The sequence below is a fragment of the Chrysemys picta genome, chromosome 1, assembly GCF_011386835.1.
Source record: "Chrysemys picta bellii isolate R12L10 chromosome 1, ASM1138683v2, whole genome shotgun sequence".
NCBI lineage: Eukaryota > Metazoa > Chordata > Testudines > Emydidae > Chrysemys > Chrysemys picta.
The window spans coordinates 236,475,027-236,497,989 of NC_088791.1; the positions used below are offsets into that span (position 1 = coordinate 236,475,027).

The 22,963-nt window shown below is 41.5% G+C and overlaps 2 protein-coding genes across 11 annotated transcripts in view; one reads left to right on the top strand and one right to left on the bottom strand.

The window, feature by feature from the left end:
• The first annotated feature begins 29 nt into the window (after positions 1 to 29).
• On the top strand, positions 30 to 8,950 carry UNC50 (unc-50 inner nuclear membrane RNA binding protein). 4 transcript variants are annotated; one of them, XM_008167362.4, is made up of 7 exons: positions 50 to 154; positions 1,823 to 1,890; positions 2,507 to 2,790; positions 5,411 to 5,531; positions 7,463 to 7,602; positions 7,687 to 7,788; positions 8,642 to 8,950. In XM_008167362.4, exons 3-7 carry the CDS (start codon positions 2,511 to 2,513, stop codon positions 8,776 to 8,778), a joined length of 780 nt encoding a protein of 259 aa, XP_008165584.1. In that variant the 5' UTR covers positions 50 to 154; positions 1,823 to 1,890; positions 2,507 to 2,510; the 3' UTR covers positions 8,779 to 8,950. The 4 variants fall into 4 exon arrangements, with proteins under 4 accessions (XP_005283277.1, XP_008165584.1, XP_065447641.1 ...); XM_005283220.4 differs by lacking the exon at positions 1,823 to 1,890 and having other exon boundaries at positions 30 to 154; XM_065591569.1 differs by lacking the exon at positions 1,823 to 1,890 and having other exon boundaries at positions 60 to 84.
• A 6,358-nt stretch (positions 8,951 to 15,308) lies between these two features.
• MGAT4A (alpha-1,3-mannosyl-glycoprotein 4-beta-N-acetylglucosaminyltransferase A) overlaps positions 15,309 to 22,963 on the bottom strand; it is a 150,629-nt gene continuing 142,974 nt past the window's right edge. For 6 of the 7 annotated variants that reach the window (XM_024104418.3, XM_042840804.2, XM_005283221.5 and 3 more), the window contains 3 exons: positions 18,893 to 18,959; positions 15,624 to 15,736; positions 15,309 to 15,413 (listed from right to left, as the gene is read on the bottom strand). In XM_024104418.3, the coding sequence (XP_023960186.1) occupies positions 15,387 to 15,413; positions 15,624 to 15,736; positions 18,893 to 18,959 (207 nt within the window). In that variant the 3' untranslated portion in view covers positions 15,309 to 15,386. Of the gene's footprint in view, positions 15,414 to 15,623; positions 15,737 to 18,892; positions 18,960 to 22,963 lie in introns of those variants that run through there. The other variant, XR_006172318.2, reaches the window with a different exon arrangement.

Consider the following 22,963-nt stretch of genomic DNA (forward strand, 5'->3'; position numbering starts at 1 on the left):
CATGCACCGCGACGCAGGATCACGGGCCGGGTCAGGGGGCGCGCGCCGCGCTACGTTGCCGGAAGCAGCTGGAGTTTGCTGTGGGTGCGCACCACCCCGGGAGACCCTCGCGCTGTGTGTGGTTGGGAGGGGAGGGGCGGGACTGGAGCGGCAGGTGAGCGGGGCAGTTGCGGGCGGAGGTCTCGCCCCCAGGGCCTTGGGATCCCTGCGGGGTGGGGGCCCCTCCCTTCTGCTGCTGCGCGCGCGGCCCTCCTCCCCCCCCCGGGTCCTCAAAGGAGGCGATTCTCGCCTCGCGCCTCGGAGCCGCCTCTGGGCACGTGCCCCGGGCTGATCGTTGCCGGGGAGGCGGGAGCTGAGGGCGGAAGGGGGAGGGGGAGACCTGCGTTCTCTGCCCTGCTGCGGGGAAGGAACTTGAACCAGGGGCTGCCCGGACCCCTGGGCGCGGGGCACTGCGGGGGGTGTGGGTGTGTCTCCATCTGTGCTGCCGAAGCTGTTCCACTTTGCGGGGGCTCTTAACTAGCCTCGGTCTGAGAGCGACTCTAGCTCAGCGTTAAGGCAGGGCCCAGGGCGCGTCCTGCTGGGACTCACTGGGTCTCCCTCCTCTGAAACATCAGGGATTGCTGGAGGTGGGACATTAGCTGGGTTGGGGTCGGAGGTGGCTCAGCAGTTTTTCTTTCTCATGCTCAGGGTATAACTATCCCCGTATTTGGGGTCAGGCAGAGAGTTCAGCATTTGGGGTTTTTTGCCTTCCCCTGAAGTGTGAGAGTGTGGGTCACTTGCTCGGATTATCTGAGTATATCTCAGTCACTACCCTACCATTGCAGGAGCCTCAGGCATTGGTGCACCTCAGACTATGACACTACCGATCTTACAGTGGCACAGCTATACTGCTGCAGCTGTGCCACTGTAAAGTCTCCTGTGTAGCCGCTCTGTGCTGGCAGCAGAGAGCTCTCCTCCTGGCATAACTAAGTCACCCCAATGAGCGGTGGTAGCTATGTCAGCAGGAGAGCATCTCCCACCAATGTAGCGCTATCCACACTGGCATTTTTGTCAGTGAAATGTATGTTGGTCGGGGGAGGGGTGTTTTTTTCCCTCACTCACCTGTCCGACAAAAGTATTACTAACAAAAGTGCTAGCGTAGATATAGCCTTAGTCCCTCCTATTCTCTGCCTGTGACACATCACAGTCTCATCTCCTGTGGGCAGTAATATTTTGGTTGTTGAGTTTAGTGTGTAGGGTTCTGGGTGGTGTTGGTGGCCTGTGATATATAGGCAGTCGAACTAGATTATCTGGTGGTCCTTTCAGGCCCTTAAACTAATACTGATATTCAGAGACCTGAGTTCAAAACAGCGTTGCATTGACTATTTAATTATTAATACAAAGTGGAACAGCTTCAACGGGACAGATTGAGAGACCCACCCCAGAATACCCAATAATCAGTTGGCACTCATCTGAGACATGGGAGACCTGGGTTCTCCCTACCTCAGGCAAAGGGGAATTTTGAAGCGAGGGTTCCCACAGCCTGGGTAAGTGCCCTGCCCACTGGACTGAAGTTTATAAGGGGAGACACAATCATCTCGTCTTTATTTTGTTTTGTTTGTTGTAAGAAAGAGCTTAGGTAGGGAGAAGATTCATGGCTTTGAATCCCAAGCAAACAGAGGTGGCTCCCTCTAGCCCAGAATGACATGCCTATGCTTCTTTGAGGAGTGGGGCACACTGAATTTTTATCTGAAATAATTAAAATATAATGCTGTGTAAAATAGAATATCTTTAATAGTAAAAGCATTCAAGGGCAATTGTTAAACTGTACATTTATACTTAGTGCTTGAAGAGTGCTTTGTTTCCAGAGCAGTGTACAAAGATTGTCACAGCACCCCATGCAGTAGGCAGGTAAGTACATCTCTACCTTGATACAACGCTGTCCTCGGGAGCCAAAAAATCTTACCGCGTTATAGGTGAAACCGTATTATATCGAACTTGCTTTGATCCACCGGAGTGCGCAGCCCCGCCCCCCGGAGTGCTGCTTTACTGCGTTATATCCGAATTCGTGTTATATCAGGTCGCGTTATATCGGGATAGAGGTGTATTTGTGTTATACATGGAAAGGGGGAGGGATAGAGAGGTTACATAATTTGTCAAGGGCCACATACTGAGTTAGTAGCAGATTGGAATTTTAATTTATGTATTATTGGCACCAATCCTGGTGCGCAGGTCTCTAAACTATGCTATTTCAATACACTGTTTTTAGGCAGCAGAAAGGGGAATCAATTCACATAAATGGCCACATTTTGAAAGGGGCACACTCTAGCTTATAATTTTACACGTAGTCTTGCTGGCACAAGTGGTAGTATTTAGCTATCTACTTGCCTGATTACCCTTGCAAATTAAATTTATATCTAAATGCCATAATTAACACTGCATAATTTAAAACGCTTCTAATTTTACATCTGTCATTTCTAAGATTATGTAAAATCAATTAGTTTTAACTTTAAAATCTTTCCTTCAGAAAAATGTTGCCGACCACTTCAGTTAGTTCCCCAAACCAGGGCAATGGTGCGTTAAACTCCAGGGATGCAGCGAGACATACAGCGGGTGCAAAACGCTACAAATATCTAAGGAGGCTCCTTCACTTCCGGCAGATGGACTTTGAGTTTGCTGTTTGGCAGATGCTCTACCTGTTCACTTCACCACAGAGAGTTTATAGAAACTTTCATTACCGAAAACAAACAAAGGACCAGTGGGCAAGAGATGATCCTGCTTTCTTGGTATTGCTGAGTATCTGGCTGTGTGGTGAGTGTCTATTTCCATGATCAGCAAAAATGAGGTGGGAAAGAGGAAGAATTGGGCATTAGCCTAAGATTAGGGAGGCCTGGGTTCAAGTCCTTGCTCTGCCACAGACTTTGTGTAACCTTGGGCAACTCATTTAGTCTCGCTATGCCTCACTTCCTCATCTGTAAAATGGGGAAAGTAGTAGTTCCTAACCTTACGAGTGTTGTGAGGATAAACATGTTAAAAAGGTTGTGAAGTGCGCAGATACTACAGTGGTGGTGGCCATATAAGTACCTAAGATAGATAAGATCTTTCTCTTTTCAATAAAGTTGCAGGAATGTACCTTCACAGGGTTTTTTTCAGCACCCTCAGTTTTTGACTGTAGAGGCCCTTAATCAGAATGGAAAAGAAGCTGATGAGCTATCTACACTCAAAGGTTACAGTAACCATTTAGAAATTAGAGAACCAGGGTAAACCAGAGGGTCTAGCTGTATCTAGAATCCTCTAAAGAGTTTATTTATGTTTACTGTAATCAAGTCTTGTCTCTGTTCTGTGTTTCAAACTGGGAGGCGGGGGGGTTCAATAATTGTGTCATAGCAAAGACAACCAGAGGAATGAATGACTATTCTTGGTGTTGTTTTTTTTAAATAGTTGAACATTTGGATGATTAGTAAATGGGATGTATTATTGTTGCGTGTATTACCATAATACACAGGCACCCAAATTGTAGACATTGTGCTAGTCACTGTGCAAAAACAGAACAAAAAGACAGTCCCTAATGTTGAACCCATTACAGGCAAAGTACCCTTTACACAGGGTTCTGTCCTTGCTCCCCTTCTCATCTACCTCTATACCTTATCTCTGGTCATCTTATCTACAAACACAAATATGCTGATGGCTCACAGATCTACCTTTCTGTCCAAACTAAAATCTTGGACTGTCTCTCTGACATCCCTCATGGATGTCTAGCTGCCAGCTCAAGCTAAGCATGGCTAAAACAGAGCTCCTATTCTTGCAAACCCTCTCCTCCCCATACCTTCCTACTACCCCCTTTCTTGATCACTGTAGACAACCCCACCATCCTGCCTGTCACTCAGACCTGTAAGCCAGACATCATCTTGACTCAGACCTCTTGCTAGGTCATTACATCCAGGCTGTATCTAAGAATAGGCCTTTCTTATCTATCCATACAACTAAAACTGTAACATCCTTCTCTCTGGCCTTGACAAATGCAGTCTTGCCCCACTCCTATCCATTCACAATGCTTCTGCAGAGATCATTTTCCTAGCCTGCGCTTTGACCACATCACCCCTGTTTTTGAATCTCTTCACTGGCTGCCTCTTCACTATCACATCAAACATAAGGTGCTTGTGTTCACTTTCGAGGCCCTTCATGGTCAGTCCCCAATTTACCTATCGTTTCTCATTCGCTATCCACCTGTGGATGCTCACTTCCTTTCCTGCGATGCCAGCCTCTATTGCCCACTACTCCATTGTTATATTTTCAAACAGCGCTTTCATGCTTTCTCCCATGCTGACCCACACGCTTGGGAGGAGCGCCCCATAAACATCAGCAAAGGAATGTCATTATCCACCTTCAAAGGCCTTCTCAAAACTCTCCTTTGCTGTGATGCCTACAGAACCCTTGGCAACAATTAGGCTGCTTGTATGCTGAGACCTCTGCCTATCATGCTGTCCAGTATTGTCTCATTGTTTCCTTGTAGACTCAGTCTGTCTTTATCTATTTGTTGTCTCTTGTCTGATACTTAGATTGTAACCCCTTTGGGGCAGAGACTCACTTTTTGTACTGTACCTAGCACAGTAGGGTCGTAATCCACAACTAGGACTCCTAGGTGCTTTGATAATACAAATAATTCAGTGACCAAAGCCGCAGCGAGACACTGTGAACGTCAGTCATCACCAATCAAAAGAAAATCTTTTGCATGTAAGCTTCAGTTCAGATTGTGTTTTTACTGTTGCCTTTTAAAAGACAATATCCAGTCCATTTTTGACGTGGCACGGTACCTGCAGTCATAACAAAGCTGTTACTTCTGAAATTCTAGTGTTCTTGTGGTTGGATGGGAAATATTTCCTAGATCCATTTGTGTTTCACGGATGTTTTCCCAAAGCTGCCCAAGGAACTCTTATAAGAATGTGTCTTACGTGTACGGCATTTTCATTCAACTAAAATGGACAGGACATCTGAGTCTTCAGAGCCAGAAAGCTCTGCGCTGTCAGGTGGTTTTGTTGTAACTGAAAGAGTGAGACTTCAGCTCTGCTTGTTGCTCTTACTCTGCACTTCTGCTTAACAAGGTATCGTCTTCATTAAAAGTTTGTAAGTTTAAAAACGTGAGATTAGTTCAATGGCAGTGGTGCCACACGCTGAATCTAAGCCAACCACATTATACACAAGTGGTATGCTATGCAGCATTTGAATAGAAAAAGGAACTGCTTTGCAGAAGATCTTAGGGGTGAGGAGGAATAAAGGGGAAAATGTTGAGATTTCAGGAGATCTCCTCCAAAAAGTTAACCTCTGGAATGTCAAAGTTTGAGGAACTGGCATTGTTTGGTGTTACAGCATTTTTCCAGCTAGGAAGGATTAATCTCTCTTTTTCCTCTTCTCTCTCTCCCCCACCCCCCAGTCTCTACTATAGGATTTGGATTTGTGCTGGACATGGGATTTTTTCAAATGATAAAGCTACTTCTTTGGGTTGTGTTTATAGACTGTGTAGGCGTTGGCCTTCTAATAGCAACTTTAATGTGGTAAGTAAATAATTCCACCTAGAACTAAGTTGGGCATTGCTATAAGGGAGTTGAAGGTCCCTGTTGCTGAGGCAGTGTACTTAAATCTGTACGATATGACTTTGCTCAGAAGAGAGGGTTAAGAGTTTTCATTGGCTGTGAATAGAGCACTAGAAAATAGTTATTTCGCTTGACCTTTTTCTGCCAAAAAAGGTTAATACTTAGAGGAAATTTGTCACTTGCACCTCTCAGTGCCTATTTTCCTGCTGAGTTCTCCCAGAAGCAGCGACATGTCCCTTTCTTCAGCTCCTATGCGGATGCGGAGGCGCAGCCAGGCGGCTCTGCACACTGCCCTGTCCGCAGGCACTGCCCCTGCAGCTCCCATTGGAGCACTGGAGGGGGCCATTGGAGCACATAGGAGCTGGAGCGGAGCCATGCCATGGCTTCCGGGAGCTACACCGTGCATCCCCTGACCCTGCACCCCCACTGGAGTGCCGGAGTGGGGCCGAGCAGTGTGGTGCAGTCCCCAACCCAGCGCCCTGGCTGGAGCGCAGCAAGCTCCGGGCCCCACTCCCCAGTGGGAGCTCAGGGGCTGGTTTAAAACGGCTCAGCTCACAGGCCGTAGTTTGCCCACCCCTGAGATATAGTATTCCAATTCTAAGAATCTTGTCAGGGTAGTGAGGGCCAAGAATCTCCCTGCAGACACAGGAGACTTTTCCAGTCCTTGAGGATAGCACCTGATTGGGCAGGAGTTGAGAATATGTCTGATGCTGGTTCCTCTGCAGTATTGGACCTCTGAGGGAAACAGCTGAGAACAGTGGTAGGACTTTTCTCCACTGTTGAAAGACCAATAGCAGAGGCCATCTTTTGCCTTCAGTTGGTTCCTCGAGGCACACGCACAGGAAGGGCTCAATTCTCACACTTGCTCTTTTCTCTGCTGCTTGTGTGGTTCACTTGAAGCAGCAGGGAGGTGGGGGAAAAGGCAGGAAAGCTCTTGTCAAAACTGTAAAGGAAATCAGGGGCACTTTAAAGAACTGATTTCTCATTAGTGAAAACGACATTTTAAAGTAGAGTGACCTTGAAAAAAAATGCAATATTTGATTCAAAAATGACTTTGGAAGTTTGTTGATCATATAAGGAATGTTCTGCTCTTATTCCAGGTATATGCCCAAAATGTGTTAGCAAATTCTTAGCTCTACTCAGGTTTTAATTAGGCAAAACTTCCATAGACTGCAGTGGAAGTTTGCCTGTGAAAATTAGGCTAAACTATTGATTTGGTCCATAATCTCAAAACCAGAAACCATGTTTGGTCTGCTTTGTTTTTGGGTGCAGCAAGTAATGTAGTACTCATATCAAGTTAGTACCCATATTTTAAGTATTTTGTTGCCTTCTTTGGTGGAGGTGGGGCGTTTATTAAATGAGGTAACCAGTGTGCCGTCTGTCTCTAAAATTGAATGCAACTGAGATTTTTGTAACACAGGAAATGTGAAGATGTGGCTATCCCCAGCCTTTTTGGGAAGTGAGTGGATGGACAACTGAAAGACAGGGCTTCTTCAGTATCCTATAATTAAAGGAAGCTGCTGTTCTCCTGTGCACAGTGTTTGCACTTTCTATTCAGCATCAAAGAATGTGACTACTGCTGAGAGAGAAATGGGCTAACGAAAGGCTAGTCTGTGCTGTCTTTTTGGGGAAATACTCACCTTTGCTTAGGCTACCATGTTTTATTCACACATTAGGGAAATAATTTTCAGTCATCTGAGGTTGGCAATTATGCAGAGACATTTGAAAGGATTGAACTTATGAATTAAATGGTAAAGACTTGAGGTTTTTTTCCTGTATGTGACTTCATTACTTTAACTATAGGTGGAATGTCAAATCAACATAACTTTAGGAAACATGAAAGTGCGAAATTGTTTCACAACTTATTCCTTTTAAATTTCTTTTCCAATTAGGTTTATTTCTAATAAGTACTTGGTAAAGCGACAGAGCAGAGACTATGATGTGGAATGGGGATATGCCTTTGATGTTCATCTGAATGCTTTCTATCCACTTCTAGTCATTTTGCATTTTATCCAACTGTTTTTCATCAATTGTAAGTAGAACAGCCTTTTTAATGCTTTTTGCCATGGTGCTGGGCCTCAGGCAGGTACTAGAGCAACTGTCTTCTCTTTTACAGATGTTATCTCGTCAACCTCATTCATGGGATATTTTGTTGGGAACACAGTATGGCTCATTGCAATTGGTTATTATATCTATGTAACATTTTTAGGGTACAGTGGTAAGTAATTTCAAAAGCTTTTATTAATTAGGCAACTGACTATATGAAAACAACCGAGCCCTGGCCCAGTAAGCTACTTTAATTTATGAATTCATAGGTTTGTAATGATCATCTCAAATGCAGAAGTAGGAGAATAATTCAGTGTTGATTTATTTAAGCTATCCCTCCATGATAGATGTCTTGTAGTCTTCACTGTCTAATGAAGCAATTCCACATGCTCCCTTGGCAGCTTGTTCCATTGTTACATTTTTTCTGAACATCACTTTTCCCGTTCCGTTCCAAACCCAATACTGGGTGGTTGGAGTTAATCATTTGTAATCCTTTGCCAAGAATCCTAGGTACTCCCTTATCTAAATGTCCAAACTGGGTTAAAAAGTTTATACCTAAAGGACTTGTCAATTTATGGGGTGGTATTAAAACACTCTTTGCACAGAAGATATTGGTACTCATTGATGCTCGCCATTGTGTTGTACTATAATCCAGTTCAGCTGCTGCGTCAAACTTCAAGACCCTTACATTAGTTCTGGACTCGCAGATTGACTAGAGAGGAGGGTAGTAATGCAACAAAATCATTGAGCAAGTTGGCTGTACTAATGTATACAGAGCTACCTCAATTACTCCTTTACTCTGATAGAAGCTATTCTGTATCTGGGCAAAGGGCTGCAGAATCAGCATGGCAGGGATGATAAACAGGCACCTAATTTTAACCAAGCTGTTAAGAAATTGATGAAATACTGGCAGCCTCTCCCCAGGGTCCTTCTAGATGTAACAGTTGATGGTTTTGGTCCATTAATGCAACTAATTGCTGGTTTTAAATAATTTTGTATTGATTATAATTGTATTTCTTTTCTAGCATTGCCATTTTTGAAGAACACAGTTATCCTTTTGTATCCATTTGCACTCTTAATTCTGCTGTATGTGCTCTCATTAGCACTGGGATGGAACTTCACCAAGACACTTTGTACTTTCTATGAATTCAGAGTGAAATAAAAACAGGACTTCATATGTCTCTACGGTGTAGTTTGTCTTAGCTGCTGACAGTATGCACATCTAAGACCTCTCGTTGTAAATGGTTGTAAATTTTCTCTTTGTAGATAAGTGTAAAAAGCTTGAAGAGTCTATTGCAATTTTTAATGATTAAAATATTTACAAACAGTAAAAATGTTAGTAATTCTGTATGAATACTTTTGCAGTACATTCCTCAAGACAAACTACATGTACATTTTTGTAATAAATCTACCTATGAATAAGTTGAATAGCATAATTCTCACTGCTAATGTCTTTTAATGGGATAAGTACCATATTAAGTTAGTGGAATCAATAGATGGAGGCTAGTTATAAATCACTTTGAAGACAAAGTGCTTGGTTTATTATTGTGTGGTTCTCAGGTTTAATGCTGCTTAAGTTTAGCTACACTAATAATGCCTGATTGCTGCTCAGTCACATGGTACGTCTACACTTACCGGAGGGTCCGGCGGCAGGCAATCGATGTTCTGGGATCGATTTATCGTGTCTGGTTTAGACGCGATAAATCGATCCCGGAAGTGCTTGCCGTCGACGCCGGTACTCCAGCTCGGCGAGAGGAGTACGCGGCATCGACGGGGGAGCCTCCCTGCCGCGTCTGGACCCACGGTAAGTTCGGACTAAGGTACTTCGAATTCAGCTACGTTATTAACGTAGCTGAATTTGCGTACCTTAGTCCGAAGTGGGGGGTTAGTGGGGTCCAGGCCAAAGTTCCTACAGTGTATCAGCCATATCTGCCACTAGCAGCAGCTGGAGTCAGCTAAAGCAAGGACTCCCGCACGGGGGCAGGTAGTGAAATTAGGCCCACCCCGATGGACTCAAAGATACAGCTGTGAGCCCCTGTACTGTAGGGATATTAAGACCCAGGTGATGCCTCCCCTGCCATACAGCCTTGGGGCAAAAAAATGTAGACAATCAGCATGAGACTTCAGCCCATAGGAGCAAAAGCACCCAACCACAGAGACCACTGGCCATTCAGAACATCCTAGGGTTTTGCATCAACTATTTTTTTCCTATGCTGAGTGGCTGTTTGCCCCAACCATGTCCCTCCCTCACAGTCTTCACCTCCCCTTTGTTTTCCATTATCTAGTCATAAGCAAACCCACCCCTGACATAACTGTTTATTACACTGTTCACTCTGTGTTCCACCCCTTCACCCTGTGTCTTGTCTATTTAGACTAAGCTTTTAGGAGCAGGGACTTTCTACTATCATGTTTATACAGAGTCTAGCCCAATGGCACTATTGTAATAAGGATGACTCAACTTTTTCACAAACAAATTCTTGGCCAGCACTGAGGCTTTTGTATATGTCACCATAGGTGCTGACTTTCCCTCTGGTCCTGCCCCCACTACACCCCTTCCATAAGGTCCCACCTCTTCCCCTGAGCATGCCACATTGCTGCTCTCCTTCCCCCGGAGCGTGCTAACGCTGCCAAACAGCTGCTTGGGGCCGAGCGGGAAGCGCTGGGAGGTAGGTGGAGGAACAGGGATGCAGCGTGCTCTGGGGGAAGGAGGAGGGGGTAAGGGGAGCTTGGTTGGTGGTGGGTGCAGAGCACCCACTAATTTTTCCCTCTGAGTGCTTCAGCCCTGCACCTGTGTGTGTCACTTCTTAACTGAAGAGCAGTTGCTGTAGTGGCTCTGAGACATGGCATTTAAAGTACCGTATTCAATCCCTATTTAACATGCCTTTTGACAGTTTGGACTCAACACCTTAAAATATTGCTACATTGTTAATGCAACATATTGGGTCTCTTAGGGACAGAAGTATTCTCTCTCAGCTTATGTAAGAACTACAGAACAGATTTTTTTTTAAGCCTTTATTTCAAATATACATGGATAGCTGTGGTACATAAACATTGATGAAAGGCACAGTTGACATGACCCATATCAGGTTTTCAAATATAGCAGCAAGTTTTAAACAAATCTAGCCAATTTATAAAAATCTATTACAGCAGGGGTTGGTTAATGAAAAGATGGGGAAACGTACAGAATAAGTTTTGCCAGAAAAGAATGTTTCAGGATCTAACAGTACTAGATTCCACAAGGCAAGAGTACAAACTGACAACCCCCCCTCAAAAATAACCCTGCAAATGAAGATGGCAATTTTCCAAAAACAGTGCTCAGTATCAAACTCAAGCACCAGGTTTTAATTTCAAAAAGGATATTTTTAAACAGCAAACTAGTTACAATAAGACTTCAATATTTGATTACTAGAATTTGATATTTCTAGAAAAAAAAACTACATTTAGCTTAAAATACCAAATCTGCTGGCAGTTCATTTTACAGTAGTGTATCCACCACTGTTAAGGCTTGAAGAGAATGCACTCCAAGTCATCTATTGAAATCTCAGCAAACACTGAGCAACAAAGAAAAATTTACCATTTCAACAAGTAAAGCACTATACCTTTGATCCTGGGGAGGCTGGGAATTTCTGTTGTGACCTGCTGTACACTGGCACAAAGTGAGAGCTCCTGACCTGCAGGCAGCCACCAATTAACACTTTTAAAAAAGCAACCCTTCCTTACTTCATAGGAACGTTTAGCACCAGTGATGATCATCATGTCAGCTACCATTAAAGTCAACAGTAATGATGTTTTGCAATTAGGAGCTTGATCCTGCACCACTAAAATTAATGGGAGTAGGATGACTGCCGGTCATGTAAAGATATCAAAGTTTGTCCCCCTGAAACAAAGTTTCATAGTTCTCAACATTAAGCTACCTAGAGTTCTAGCTCAATGCTTACAGTAGAAATCACAAAAAACCCACTCAAGAGAACACTGAAATCAAGAAACATGATACAAAATGACAAAGTCTTGGTGTCAATATTTACACCAATCAAATTCCATTTCCAAAAACAGCAGCATAGCAGTATGACACCCTTTCAGTATTAAACTGTAATGTTTGTAAATATGAATAAGCATAACCGTGCTTTTAAAAATGAGTACAGTTTTCATTTTAGTCCAATTTCAAAATGGATCCTTGTTAAGAAGAAACCTAAAACTTAAGCAAATACTTGATTTCATGAAACAATGGTCTTAGAATAAATTTGTATTCTCGTTTCCAGAGGAAAGCACAGATTAGAAGCACAAGATGTAAATTAATACTGTACTCCTTTTGGAGCAGATATTTCAAACAAAAAAATCAAGGAATTACTGAAGAGATTTCATACTTGCTTATGGAAAAAATGAAGGAAAAAGTACAAAATTGTCTAGTCTTGCCAAAAGACTAAACATGATCCCTCAACATACTCAAAGGTATACGTACTACATATTATAAGGCAGAAGTACAAAGTCATTCTGCCTTAAATTTAGCCAGTATCTTATCTCAGATTCACAAGGGACCCTAATGATTTTCTAATCTAAATTTTTAAAAGGCTGAGAAAAGCAGTGATGGGGTGAGAATTCTAATCTGGTCCATAACTACTATACCTGCCTTGAGCTTTGCCAAACCACCATGGCTAGAGGAGGGAAAAAATCATTACATTTATCCCTATGACTGTAAATAGTTTTCAATTAATGCAAATAAATTAAGTTTAGGACCCTAAAAGAGCAGAAAGCCCTGTAGTAGCTTTTTCAGAGGGGGGATTGTTTTGACATGGGGCCAAATCTTGCTTACATCACTCACACACAAAGTCTTCAGCAGGACTATTCACTTAGTAAGCTAAACAGGATTTAGTTATGAATAGGCCAAATCTTTGCAATTGCTGTGGGCCCCGCTAAAGATCATTGTTTAAAAAAACAAAAACAAAAAAACAACAGTACTATTTTAAGAAAAAGCTTTAATTGGCATCAAATCTGGGGATTTAAACTCAATTTGATCAGAAAATTAAGGTATCTGGAAATGCCAGCTGCTCCAAAAAAGACCTACGTTTCCTTAAGCTATAACATCTTCAGAAGGAACTAATACAACTCAGTCTGAAATAGTTACTATTGTAAAGCTACTACAGGTTTTATTCTCCTATATAGGAGTGTTTAAGGCTGACCTAAAGTTCACTGAAAATGAAAAACGTACAAAAAAATCCTAAGGATTTAAAAATCTATAGTAAATCCAAGACATTGAGATGAGCTCGTGTGTTAAATACTATCGTTTCTGGCTGACATAATGCACATAAAGTATATTTGGAGTGTCTATTAATCATAAAGCATGGAGGAATGCAATACACAAACTGGCTAATGTCCAGCAATATTTGAAATGCTCTTATTCTGCCATAAAATAGGTGGATCTCCAAAAAGGAGAGCAGACCACTTTGGAGTGATTTGTGAATTAGAATTTTTGAGAATTTAGAGTCTAAAACAATGGTATGTAGAGATAATTTTCTTTAAACAATAACAACAACAAAAAAACGCTACATTTTCTCCACCTCTACCTTCTTCTAATTTAAGGAACAAACTCTCAGGAAATCAACGGAGTTGAACCTGATTACATCAGGTCTGAATTTGATTCTGAATCTACAAAACCTATCTGCTCCCTAAATGATTTATAATAAATTCACTTCTACTGTTGTGGCACATTCATTTAGTAAGAGTGCAATCTATCATAGCATCCCAGGGTATTTCTGGCTCCTGCTAGTAAGATCCAACAAAATAGAATATAAATTAATCCGTTTAAAAAAAATCAGTTTATCAAAAAGGAGGTAATGGATGATAATTGACGAGTTTCAGTTCAATATTTTGACTGCTAGAAAAAAGTTATTCGAAAAAATATAAGGTAGAGCTCACAAAGAAACAACACAAAAGTGTGATCAGTTTGGGGTGAGTTTCTACACATTTAGAGATGTTTGGAGTTTCTTATATGTTGAATGTTACTTTAGGAACACTGTGCTGACAGAATAAACCCATAAAAAAACACTGCTCAGAGGAAAGGCACCTAACAATGGTACTGGTAAATTTATTATAAATCATTTTAACTTCATGGAACGATAAGACAACATTGTTGGCATTGCTTGTTTTGTTCAGAAACATATATCTGACTTAAAAATTAAGTCATGATATAAAATTTAATAAATAGCTATAATTTAAATTATTGACATCAGTCGCAGGTAAAATTGGGGGGGAAAATAAACCCAAATAATTTCTCAGATCTATGCTGAGATGTGATGAAAAAACTACTAGATTTTAATGAACTGTTGAATGGCATTACATGTTATGAACAGTGCTGTAGCAGCACAAAGAGCTCACACGGTCTGTCTGGGCTGCTCATCAGTTACACAAGTATTGTTCTTTTCCTTGAAGCACAAAAGGCAGGAAACTGACTTTAGGCTTGATTCTATTCAAGTCAATGGAAGTCTTTCCATTGATTCCCATGGAAGTTGGATAGGACTCACCCTTCAAAAAAAAAAAAAAATCACCCACCACAATGTTTACCTAAGGTAAACACCGAAATAAAAACATTTTAAGAGAGACCTATAATGAGGTTAATTACAAGTAATTACTATTTTTTTATATTTTTTGCTGATAAAAATATCATGTAGGATTGTAGTAATTCAAAGTACTGAACAGAATTTGTATGTCTGGGGACATGAGACAAAATTCAAAATTTACAGCACAAAGTAGGGAATGCTTTTCTATACAGTGAATGAATTCATTCAGTTTAGGAACTGTCTACAAAGTTTTAAAAAGGGATAGCTCGGTATCGAAATCTCCCTCTAAAATGTGATGCATTAAACTTAAAATCACTGCAGATTTAGCATTTACGTTATACTGAAATATTAAGATACTTCAACATGCTTTTTATGTGGCTATGCCTTGTAATCAGTGGAATATGGTAGCCCCCAAGAATAATGTTCTTCAGAACTCCGGCAATTAAGGCATGCTTATGCTTTGAACAATAGCTTTCAGATTTTGTGATACAAAAGTACTTTAAAATTTAGCAACTCAATTTAGTTTTCTTAACCATGGCAGTATAGTTGAAATATGGTATTAATTTTTTATGTTGTTTGCAGTTGCAAAGAAAAATGTAGAAAGATAATTTAAGTTAGATAATCCATAAAAAAAACCTATATCAATTTAAAATTTTACTGCATAAAAATATGTACTTTTCAAATTATTTTAATAAATTAAATATCCCTAATGTTTTTATATATCTATATATCTATATCTAGATATAGATATAAATATATCCTGATAATCTATAAAAGAGGGTTTTGTTATAGGAAAATAAATGGAACCCCAAAAGTACCCCCTTCATAAAATTTAATTATATTTTTTCATCTCCAAGAAATGTAAGAATATGTACAACTTCTCCGTATTACTATACTATCAAAATAGTATGGGTTAAGAGTAGCAGGCTTCTGCAACCATAAGATGGTAAAGTCATGTAAAAATGGAGGACAACTTGGATCTCAGATGAATGTTATCAGTGTGGAGAATCAGTTTCTGGATGGATATGACAAGAAGGGTTACTTACAATCTTCTCATCTACAGTAGATTTCACAAGAGGTAGAGTTCGAGTGAAAAATAAAAGACAATTGGAATAAGGTGCATGCTCAGTATTTTCAATTTGTGACTTGTTAAAGATGTAGGATATTATAGGAAAAGTTTGCAAAGATTCTCTCTTTTCTTCCAAACAGATTTTGATCAGGTTGTGACTTTTTTAATGTGAATCTAAAATGAAGAATGGAAAAAAAAATCATACATTAAAAAAATCCATATGTTTTAGTACATTACAGTAAATCTTAATTTTTAGACAATTATAAAAGAGAAACAGCTTTCTGATTAATCCAAAATTCTTAGCTTCAAATATGTTGATGCAATTAAAAACATCTCATATTTGATATTCTGATTTTAAAAGGGGTAAAGTATACAACATCTCACCTCATTCAGAATTGCCCAGACTGCTGAGTTTTGTATTACCGAAAGCCGAAATGATGAAATAGGGTTTAGACTTGGGTCAACTGTCCCTTCTGCTATACCACTTTCAAATTTACCTTCAAATGAACAAAAGGATATCCTAAATAAACAATCTCCAGACAAACAAATACAAGATACGGTGTTTAAAGCAATTAAAAAAATTAATCGCGATTAATCACACTGTTAAATAATAGAATACCATTTATTTAAATATTTTTGATGTTTTCTACATTTTCAAATATATTGATTTCAATCACAACACAGATTACAAAGTGTACAGTGCTCACTTTATATTTATTTTCTTATTACAAATATTTGCACTATAGAAAAAAATTTTTTTTTCAATTCACCTCATACAAGTACTGTAGTGCAATCGCTATCATGAAAGTTGAACTTACAAATGTAGAATTATGTACAAAAAAACTGCCATTCAAAAATACAACAATGTAAAATTTTAGAGCCTGCAAGTCCACTCAGTCCTACTTCTTATTCAGCCAATCCCTCAGACAAATAAGTTTCTTTACATTTGCAGGAGATAATGCTGCCCACTTCTTGTTTACAATGTCACCTGAAAGTGAGAACAGGCGTTCTCATGGCACTGTTGTAGCCAGAGTCACAATATATTTACATGCCAGTTGCACTAATGATTCATATGTCCCTTCATGCTTCAACCACCCTTCCAGGGGACATGCGTCCATGCTGATGACGGGTTCTGCTCAACAACAATCCAAAGCAGTGCGGACTGACTCATGTTCATTTTCATCATCTGAGTCAGATGCCACCAGCAGAGGGTTGATTTTCTTTTTTGGTGGTTCAGGTTCTGTAGTTTCCACATTGGAGTGTTGCTTTTTTAAGACTTATAAAAGCATGCGCCACATCTCATCCCTCTCAGATTTTGGAAGGCACTTCAGATTCTTAAACCTGGGGTCGAGTGCTGTAGCTATTTTTAGAAATCTCACATTGGTACCTTCTTTGCATTTTGTCAAATCTGCAGTGAAAGTGTTCTTAAAATGAACAACATGTGCTGGGTCATCATCCGAGACTGCTATAACACAACGGGTAGTGATCAATGGCTCCATGTCTAGTTGGCAGCCGGTTTCAAGCGGAGTGCCCCAAGGGTCGGTCCTGGGGCCGGTTTTGTTTAATATCTTTATTAGTGATCTGGAGGATGGTGTGGACTGCACTCTCAGCAAGTTTGCAGATGACACTAAACTAGGAGGCGTGGTAGATACACTAGAGGGTAGGGATCTGATACAGAAGGACCTAGACAAATTTGAGGATTGGGCCAAAAAAACCCTGAAGAGGTTCAACAAGGACAAGTGCAGAGTCCTGCACTTAGGACGGAAGAATCCCATGCACTGCTACAGACTAGGGACCGAATGGCTAGGTAGCAGTTCTGCAGAAAAGGATCGAGGGGTCACAGTGGACGAGAAGCTGGATATGAGTCAACAGCGTGCTCTTGTTGCCAAGAAGGCAAACGGCATTTTGGGCTGTATAAGTAGGGGCATTGCCAGCAGATCAAGGAACGTGATCATTCCCCTTTATTCGACATTGGTGAGGCCTCATCTGGAATACTGTGTCCAGTTTTGGGCCCCACACTACAAGAAGGATGTGGAAAAATTGGAAAGAGTCCAGCGGAGGGCAACAAAAATGATTAGGGGTCTGGAGCACATGACTTATGAGGAGAGGCTGAGGGAACTGGGATTGTTTAGTCTCCAGAAGAGAAGAATGAGGGGGGATTTGATAGCAGCCTTCAACTACCTGAAGGGGGGTTCCAAAGAGGATGGAGCTCGGCTGTTCTCAGTGGTGGCAGATGACAGAACAAAGAGCAATGGTCTCAAGTTGCAGTGGGGGAGGTCCAGGTTGGATATTAGGAAACACTATTTCACTAGGAGGGTGGTGAAGCACTGGAATGCGTTACCTAGGGAGGTGGTGGAGTCTCCTTCCTTGGAGGTTTTTAAGGCCCGGCTTGACAAAGCCCTGGCTGGGATGATTTAGTTGGGAATTGGTCCTGCTTTGAGCAGGGGGTTGGACTAGATGACCTCTTGAGGTCCCTTCCAACCCTGATATTCTATGATTCTATGAAAATATATGGCAGAATGCGAGTAAAACAGAACAGGAGACGTAGAATTCTCCCCCAAGGAGTTCACAACAGAGAGATTGCACTACTCATACAGTGCTTGTATGAGGTGAATTGAAAAATACTATTTCTTTTATCATTTACAGTGCAAATATTTGTAATAAAAGATAATGTACACTTTGATTTCAATTACAACACAGAATACAATATATATGAAAATATAGAAAAACATCCAAAATATTCAATAAATTTCAATTGGTATTCTATTGTTTAACAGTGCGATTAAAACTGCGATTAATCACGATTCATTTTTAATCGTGATTAATTTTTTGAGTTAATCGCGTGAGTTAACTGAGATTAATCGACAGCCTTAGTGACTATCTATTCAATAAATGGATTTGCAACGCTACAGTCATGAATTGGCTGCAGTAATTCGCCATAAATAAGTTTTTGAGGGTTTTTTATTTTTTTTTGTTTAAGTCTAATAGTAGGAAAATGGAACCTTACAACACTACCCAAAAATCTTCCATAATGCTCAGAGCTCTTTGCCATCAGCTTCAGTTTTTCATTGGCAAATACTGCAGTACATATAGCCTTAGCACACAGACTAAGCAGCAGAAGCACTAATATGGAATAAAAAAGCTTAAATTCAGTGTAGCTGTGGGTGTTCAACACCTCTGAAAATTAGGCCACTTTTGGTTAGATTGGATTCAGAGGTCAAATTTTAGGCAACCAACTTTTAAATTTTGACTTAAATATATATAAACTACATTAAGCATGTATGGATATTGGTATTTCTACTGGTAGAAACTTTGATTATATCAGGATGAATAAACATGATGTTGTAAAGGCTATTAATAGACCAAAGCTAAAATGAATAAAAACTTTAACTATAATACTTTAAAAAGTGATGAATAAAATCCTTTTTTTCACTACAACTAAGAATCACATCAGAACTTCGTTCATTAAAGCAACCTGAAAAGGGCAAGTAACATTTATAAGGTCAGTTACGCAATGAGAATGATCAGAAACATATAAAGGCTTTTAAAAAAAATAACATTTTACTAATTGATATAGTAATAAAACAAATTTTATTTCTATTTCTATGTTTGTAAAAGAACGAACGTTGCTGTTCTATGGTGCACAGTATTACCTATTCTGAAATAACCGTCCTCCAAGCGTTTGTCTTTGGTTTCTTTGCTTAATATCAAGTCTTCATTCTAAAATAAAACAGACACAAAACAAAATGAAAGCACTTATTTTGCATGTATCTAATAAATTTGCAAGCTAGAGCAAAACGTGGGTGCCCATGTTCTCTATTTAGAGCACTTTCCTAAAAACTTTGAACCAGCCTACTATTTCCATGAGCAAACAGATGTTATTTATAGCATAGACTTTTCTTAAAACAAAACAAAAACAAAAAAACAACCTGTTCCAGAACTGACTGTATTTGGCTTCAGGGTAGAAGAGAAAAATACCACTCATAAGAACTCATATGATGAAGCACAAGGATATTGCAGATACTGGCATACACGACAGAAAAGACACTCTGGGTAAAGCCTGCTCCACGGCTGATTTGGGGAGAGAAAGATCAAGTAACCTCTTCCCCACCCAAAGGACACTCATGAAACCATACAGCACACTTTAATCTTAAAATAGGTCTAATCTGCCTGCTGTGTTCAGAAAGAAATCGGATACTTGCGGATTTCTCTTTTGAGCATCCAGGCTTATCATATTCCTATAGTTCGTTTTTGTTCTCATCTGCAGTTTGAGGAGGCAGGATCAGAAACTTATCACCCACCACATTGGGGCTGGCTGCTTTTTCTACAAACTGAGAATGCTTCCAAAGCTAAAACACAGATCAGTTTGTAACACTAGAACAATAATTAACAATCAACTTCCACTTGAGTAAGTCTATCTACAGAACAATCTGTCCTCAAACAACTTTTACTCAGGGCTGCCCAGAGGATTCAGGGGGCCTGGGGCAAAGCAATTTCGGGGACCCCTTCCATAAAAAAAAGTTACAATACTATAGAATACTATATTCTTGTGTGGGCCCCTGGGGGGCCCAGGGCAAATTGCCCCACTCTTCACCCCCGCCCCCACCCCGGGCGGCCCTGGTAAAAATAAACATTTAAAAACCTTCCGCATCTCGGCACAAACCCAGTGTTGAGAAAACTTCTTTTCAAGTCACCTTTACAAGCTATCACTGGTTCTCAGTATCAGCTAGTGCTACAAAGCACTAAAGCTCATTAAAAGGCTTGGACAAATATTTTCCATCAAAACTTTTTTGGATTGAAAACTAGGGGTTTTTAAAAAGCAGAAAAAATCACGGACAATGTCTGCTTTCCTTCAAAATTTGTTGTGGTTTTTTTAATTGAAAAGCTGAAATTAGTCTGCCAAAACCTGAACATGGTTTGGGGTTTCAGAAGTGTGTGGCCAAATATTTGCTGCTTGCTGTGTTTGATTGTTTAAAGAAACAATAAAAAAATTCTCCTTAAAAAATATCCAAAATTTTTGAACCACCTCAGCTTGTGACCAAACGCCTGAGCCCATGCAGTCAGAGATTTTTCCAGGTTTTGATACTCTGCTGGTTTCCTTGACTCATATCAGTCTCTATAACTTTGGGTTCATTTAGGTTAGAACATAAGAATGGCCATACTGGGTCAGACCAAAGGTCCATCCAGCCCAGTATCCTGTCTACCGACAGTGGCCAATGCCAAGTGCCCCAGAGGGAATGAACCTAACAGGTAATGATCAAGTGATCTCTCTCCTGCAATCCATCTCGACTCTCTGAAAAACAGAGGCTAGGGACACCATTCCTTACCCATCCTGGCTAATAGCCATGGACTTAACCTCCGTGAATTTATCTGTTTCCTAGAGACTGGCTCCATGGGGTCCCTCACAAACTGGAGATGGTTACTGTGGGTTTGTCTTTAGTATAGCTTATGTACATACTCCACAAACTGAGCGTTTGAGCTTGTTCCAGAATTTGGGATGAGCCTACGTTGTGAAAACTGAAATGCTCAAAATAGCACATGCATGTGAATGGACACAGGGTGCTAAAATTAAATTAACCCAGGGGTTCTCAAACTGGGGGTCGGGACCCCTCAGGGGGTCACGAGGTTATTACTGGGGGTTGCGAGCTGTCGGCCTCCACCTCAAACCGCGCTTTGCCTCCAGCATTTATAATAGTGTTAAATATATAAAAAAGTGTTTTTAATTTATAGGGGGGGGGTTGCACTCAGAGGTTTGCTATGTGAAAGGGGTCACCAGTACAAAAGTTTGAGAACCACTGAATTAACCCCTCTGGAGCCTCGGGGAATGCAGGGGAGGGAGGTCTCCCTTGGTAGGGTTGGGAAGGAGGTAGGTGGTGTAGGATATTGCTCTTCTCATGTGATCCCTCCCCCATGGCTCTCTTGGCTCTATCACTATTAATCTAAGGTGGCTAATTTTAAATGAAGCTACCCTCCCCTGACATGAATCTCCCTATGGCACTGAAATTAAATGTAGACTATAATTTGGCATTTGAGAAGTGAAAGGGATGGTAGCCCTAAGGGAAAAGATAACAGCTTGGCTCTTTGTGTTAAATAGCTGTCTGCAAGCCTCAAACTGCTGAATGAGCTTTAGGGTAGGGAAGGCTGTGCCTCCCCAAACAGCCTGGCCCTGCCCTCTATCCAACCCCCACCCACTTTCTGCCCCACGACCCATCCTGCTCCTTGTTCCCCCCCCCGACCTCCCCCGAAGACCTCCCCCAATCACCACTCCGGAACCCCACCCACCACGAACTCCCCCTGCTGCTCCCTGTCCCCTGACTGCCCTGACCCCTATCCACCCCCCCGCCAAGTCCTGACAGACCCCCAGAACGCCCACGATCCAACCCCCCATTCCCCGTCCCCTGACCACCCCCCAGCAGCGCTGTCCAGGGCCGCTCCTGGGTTACCCCCACCTCTCCCCTCTCTCAGAGCCTCAGCGCGCCACGTCCAGGAGCTGTCCCGGCCCCTGGATAGAGCTGCAGCGGTGTGGCTCTGGCGGGACCGGAGCTCACAGCCCCGCCCCCTTACCACATGGCTCTGACTCAGCGGGAGGAGCTCAGGCCTCACCAGAGCCACACTGCTGCAACACTGTCCAGGGCTGCTCCTGACATGGCGCACTGAGGCGCCGGGGGATGGGGGAAGATGGAGGTGGGGCCGTGGACGCCTCAGACATGCTCACTGGGCCCAGGGCAAATTGCCCCACTTGCCCCTCCCCTCTGGGTGGCCCTGCTTTTACTTACTTCCAATTAACAGGTGGGTCAGAACGTTGTGCCCAGGTACTCAGAGAAGAACTATCAGCAGTTATCAACTTTCTCATTCTTATCCAGGCTCACCATTCCTATCATGGGAAAGCCCCAAGCAAGGGTAGGCCACAAGCAAGACTACTGAAGCAATGATACTTTAAGAGATTATTAGGTATCACAGTACTGTATGCAATACCCTCCTGCTAAGACAGCATCTGTCAAGGCCGGTGTCCAATTCCTAGCGCCTGGTGAATGCTTAATTAGGTGACTGTTGCTGCCCTACCAATGCCTTTAATTCAACACAAACAATTTACCAGTCCAGGAAGTAAACAATGTCCTTGTTTGAAGAGCTTTATCTTTCCTGTAAGCCTGCTTCATAGACTTCTTTAATGCAATACTCCAGCTATCTAGCAATTAATGCTTTAGATGCTTTTTTTGGCTCTTGTTGCTGGATGACTTTTCTATACATTTACATTCTTGCCAGCTAGATCTAAACAGCTTGGTGTATATCAAATATTTGCTGGAGCTTTGCTTTTGGATGCGTAGGGTTTGTAGAAAATGATGGGAGGACTAGCTCCTGGGATCTGTGAAATCCCTAATTTACTTTTGGTAAAAAAAATATTTGAGATGAAGAGCCATCTGATCAATGTGAAAAATACAGTACACCTCTACCCCAGTATAACGTGACCCGATATAACACAAATTTGGATATAATGTGGTAAAGCAGTGCTCCGGGGGGGCAGGGCTGCGCACTCCGGCGGATCAAAGCAAGTTCGATATAACGCGGTTTCACCTATAACACGGTAAGATTTTTTGGCTCCCAAGGACAGTGTTATATTGGGGTAGAGGTGTATTTGTAATTATTCAATACACAATGCCTCTAGAAAAGACCCTCCATGTACAAAGGGGATGGTAAGCTCTCTTTAATAAAGAGATAGAAAAATG

What these genes read in the sequence shown, in the direction of transcription:
- UNC50 (XM_065591573.1), top strand. Translation starts at nt 1,459, where the DNA reads ATGGGAGACCTGGGTTCTCCCTACCTCAGGCAAAGGGGAATTTTGAAG. An exon ending in GCTGAGTATCTGGCTGTGTG is followed by an intron (nt 2,791 to 5,410) that starts GTGAGTGTCTAT and finishes CCCACCCCCCAG; the next exon opens with TCTCTACTATAGGATTTGGA. An exon ending in CTAATAGCAACTTTAATGTG is followed by an intron (nt 5,532 to 7,462) that starts GTAAGTAAATAA and finishes TTTTCCAATTAG; the next exon opens with GTTTATTTCTAATAAGTACT.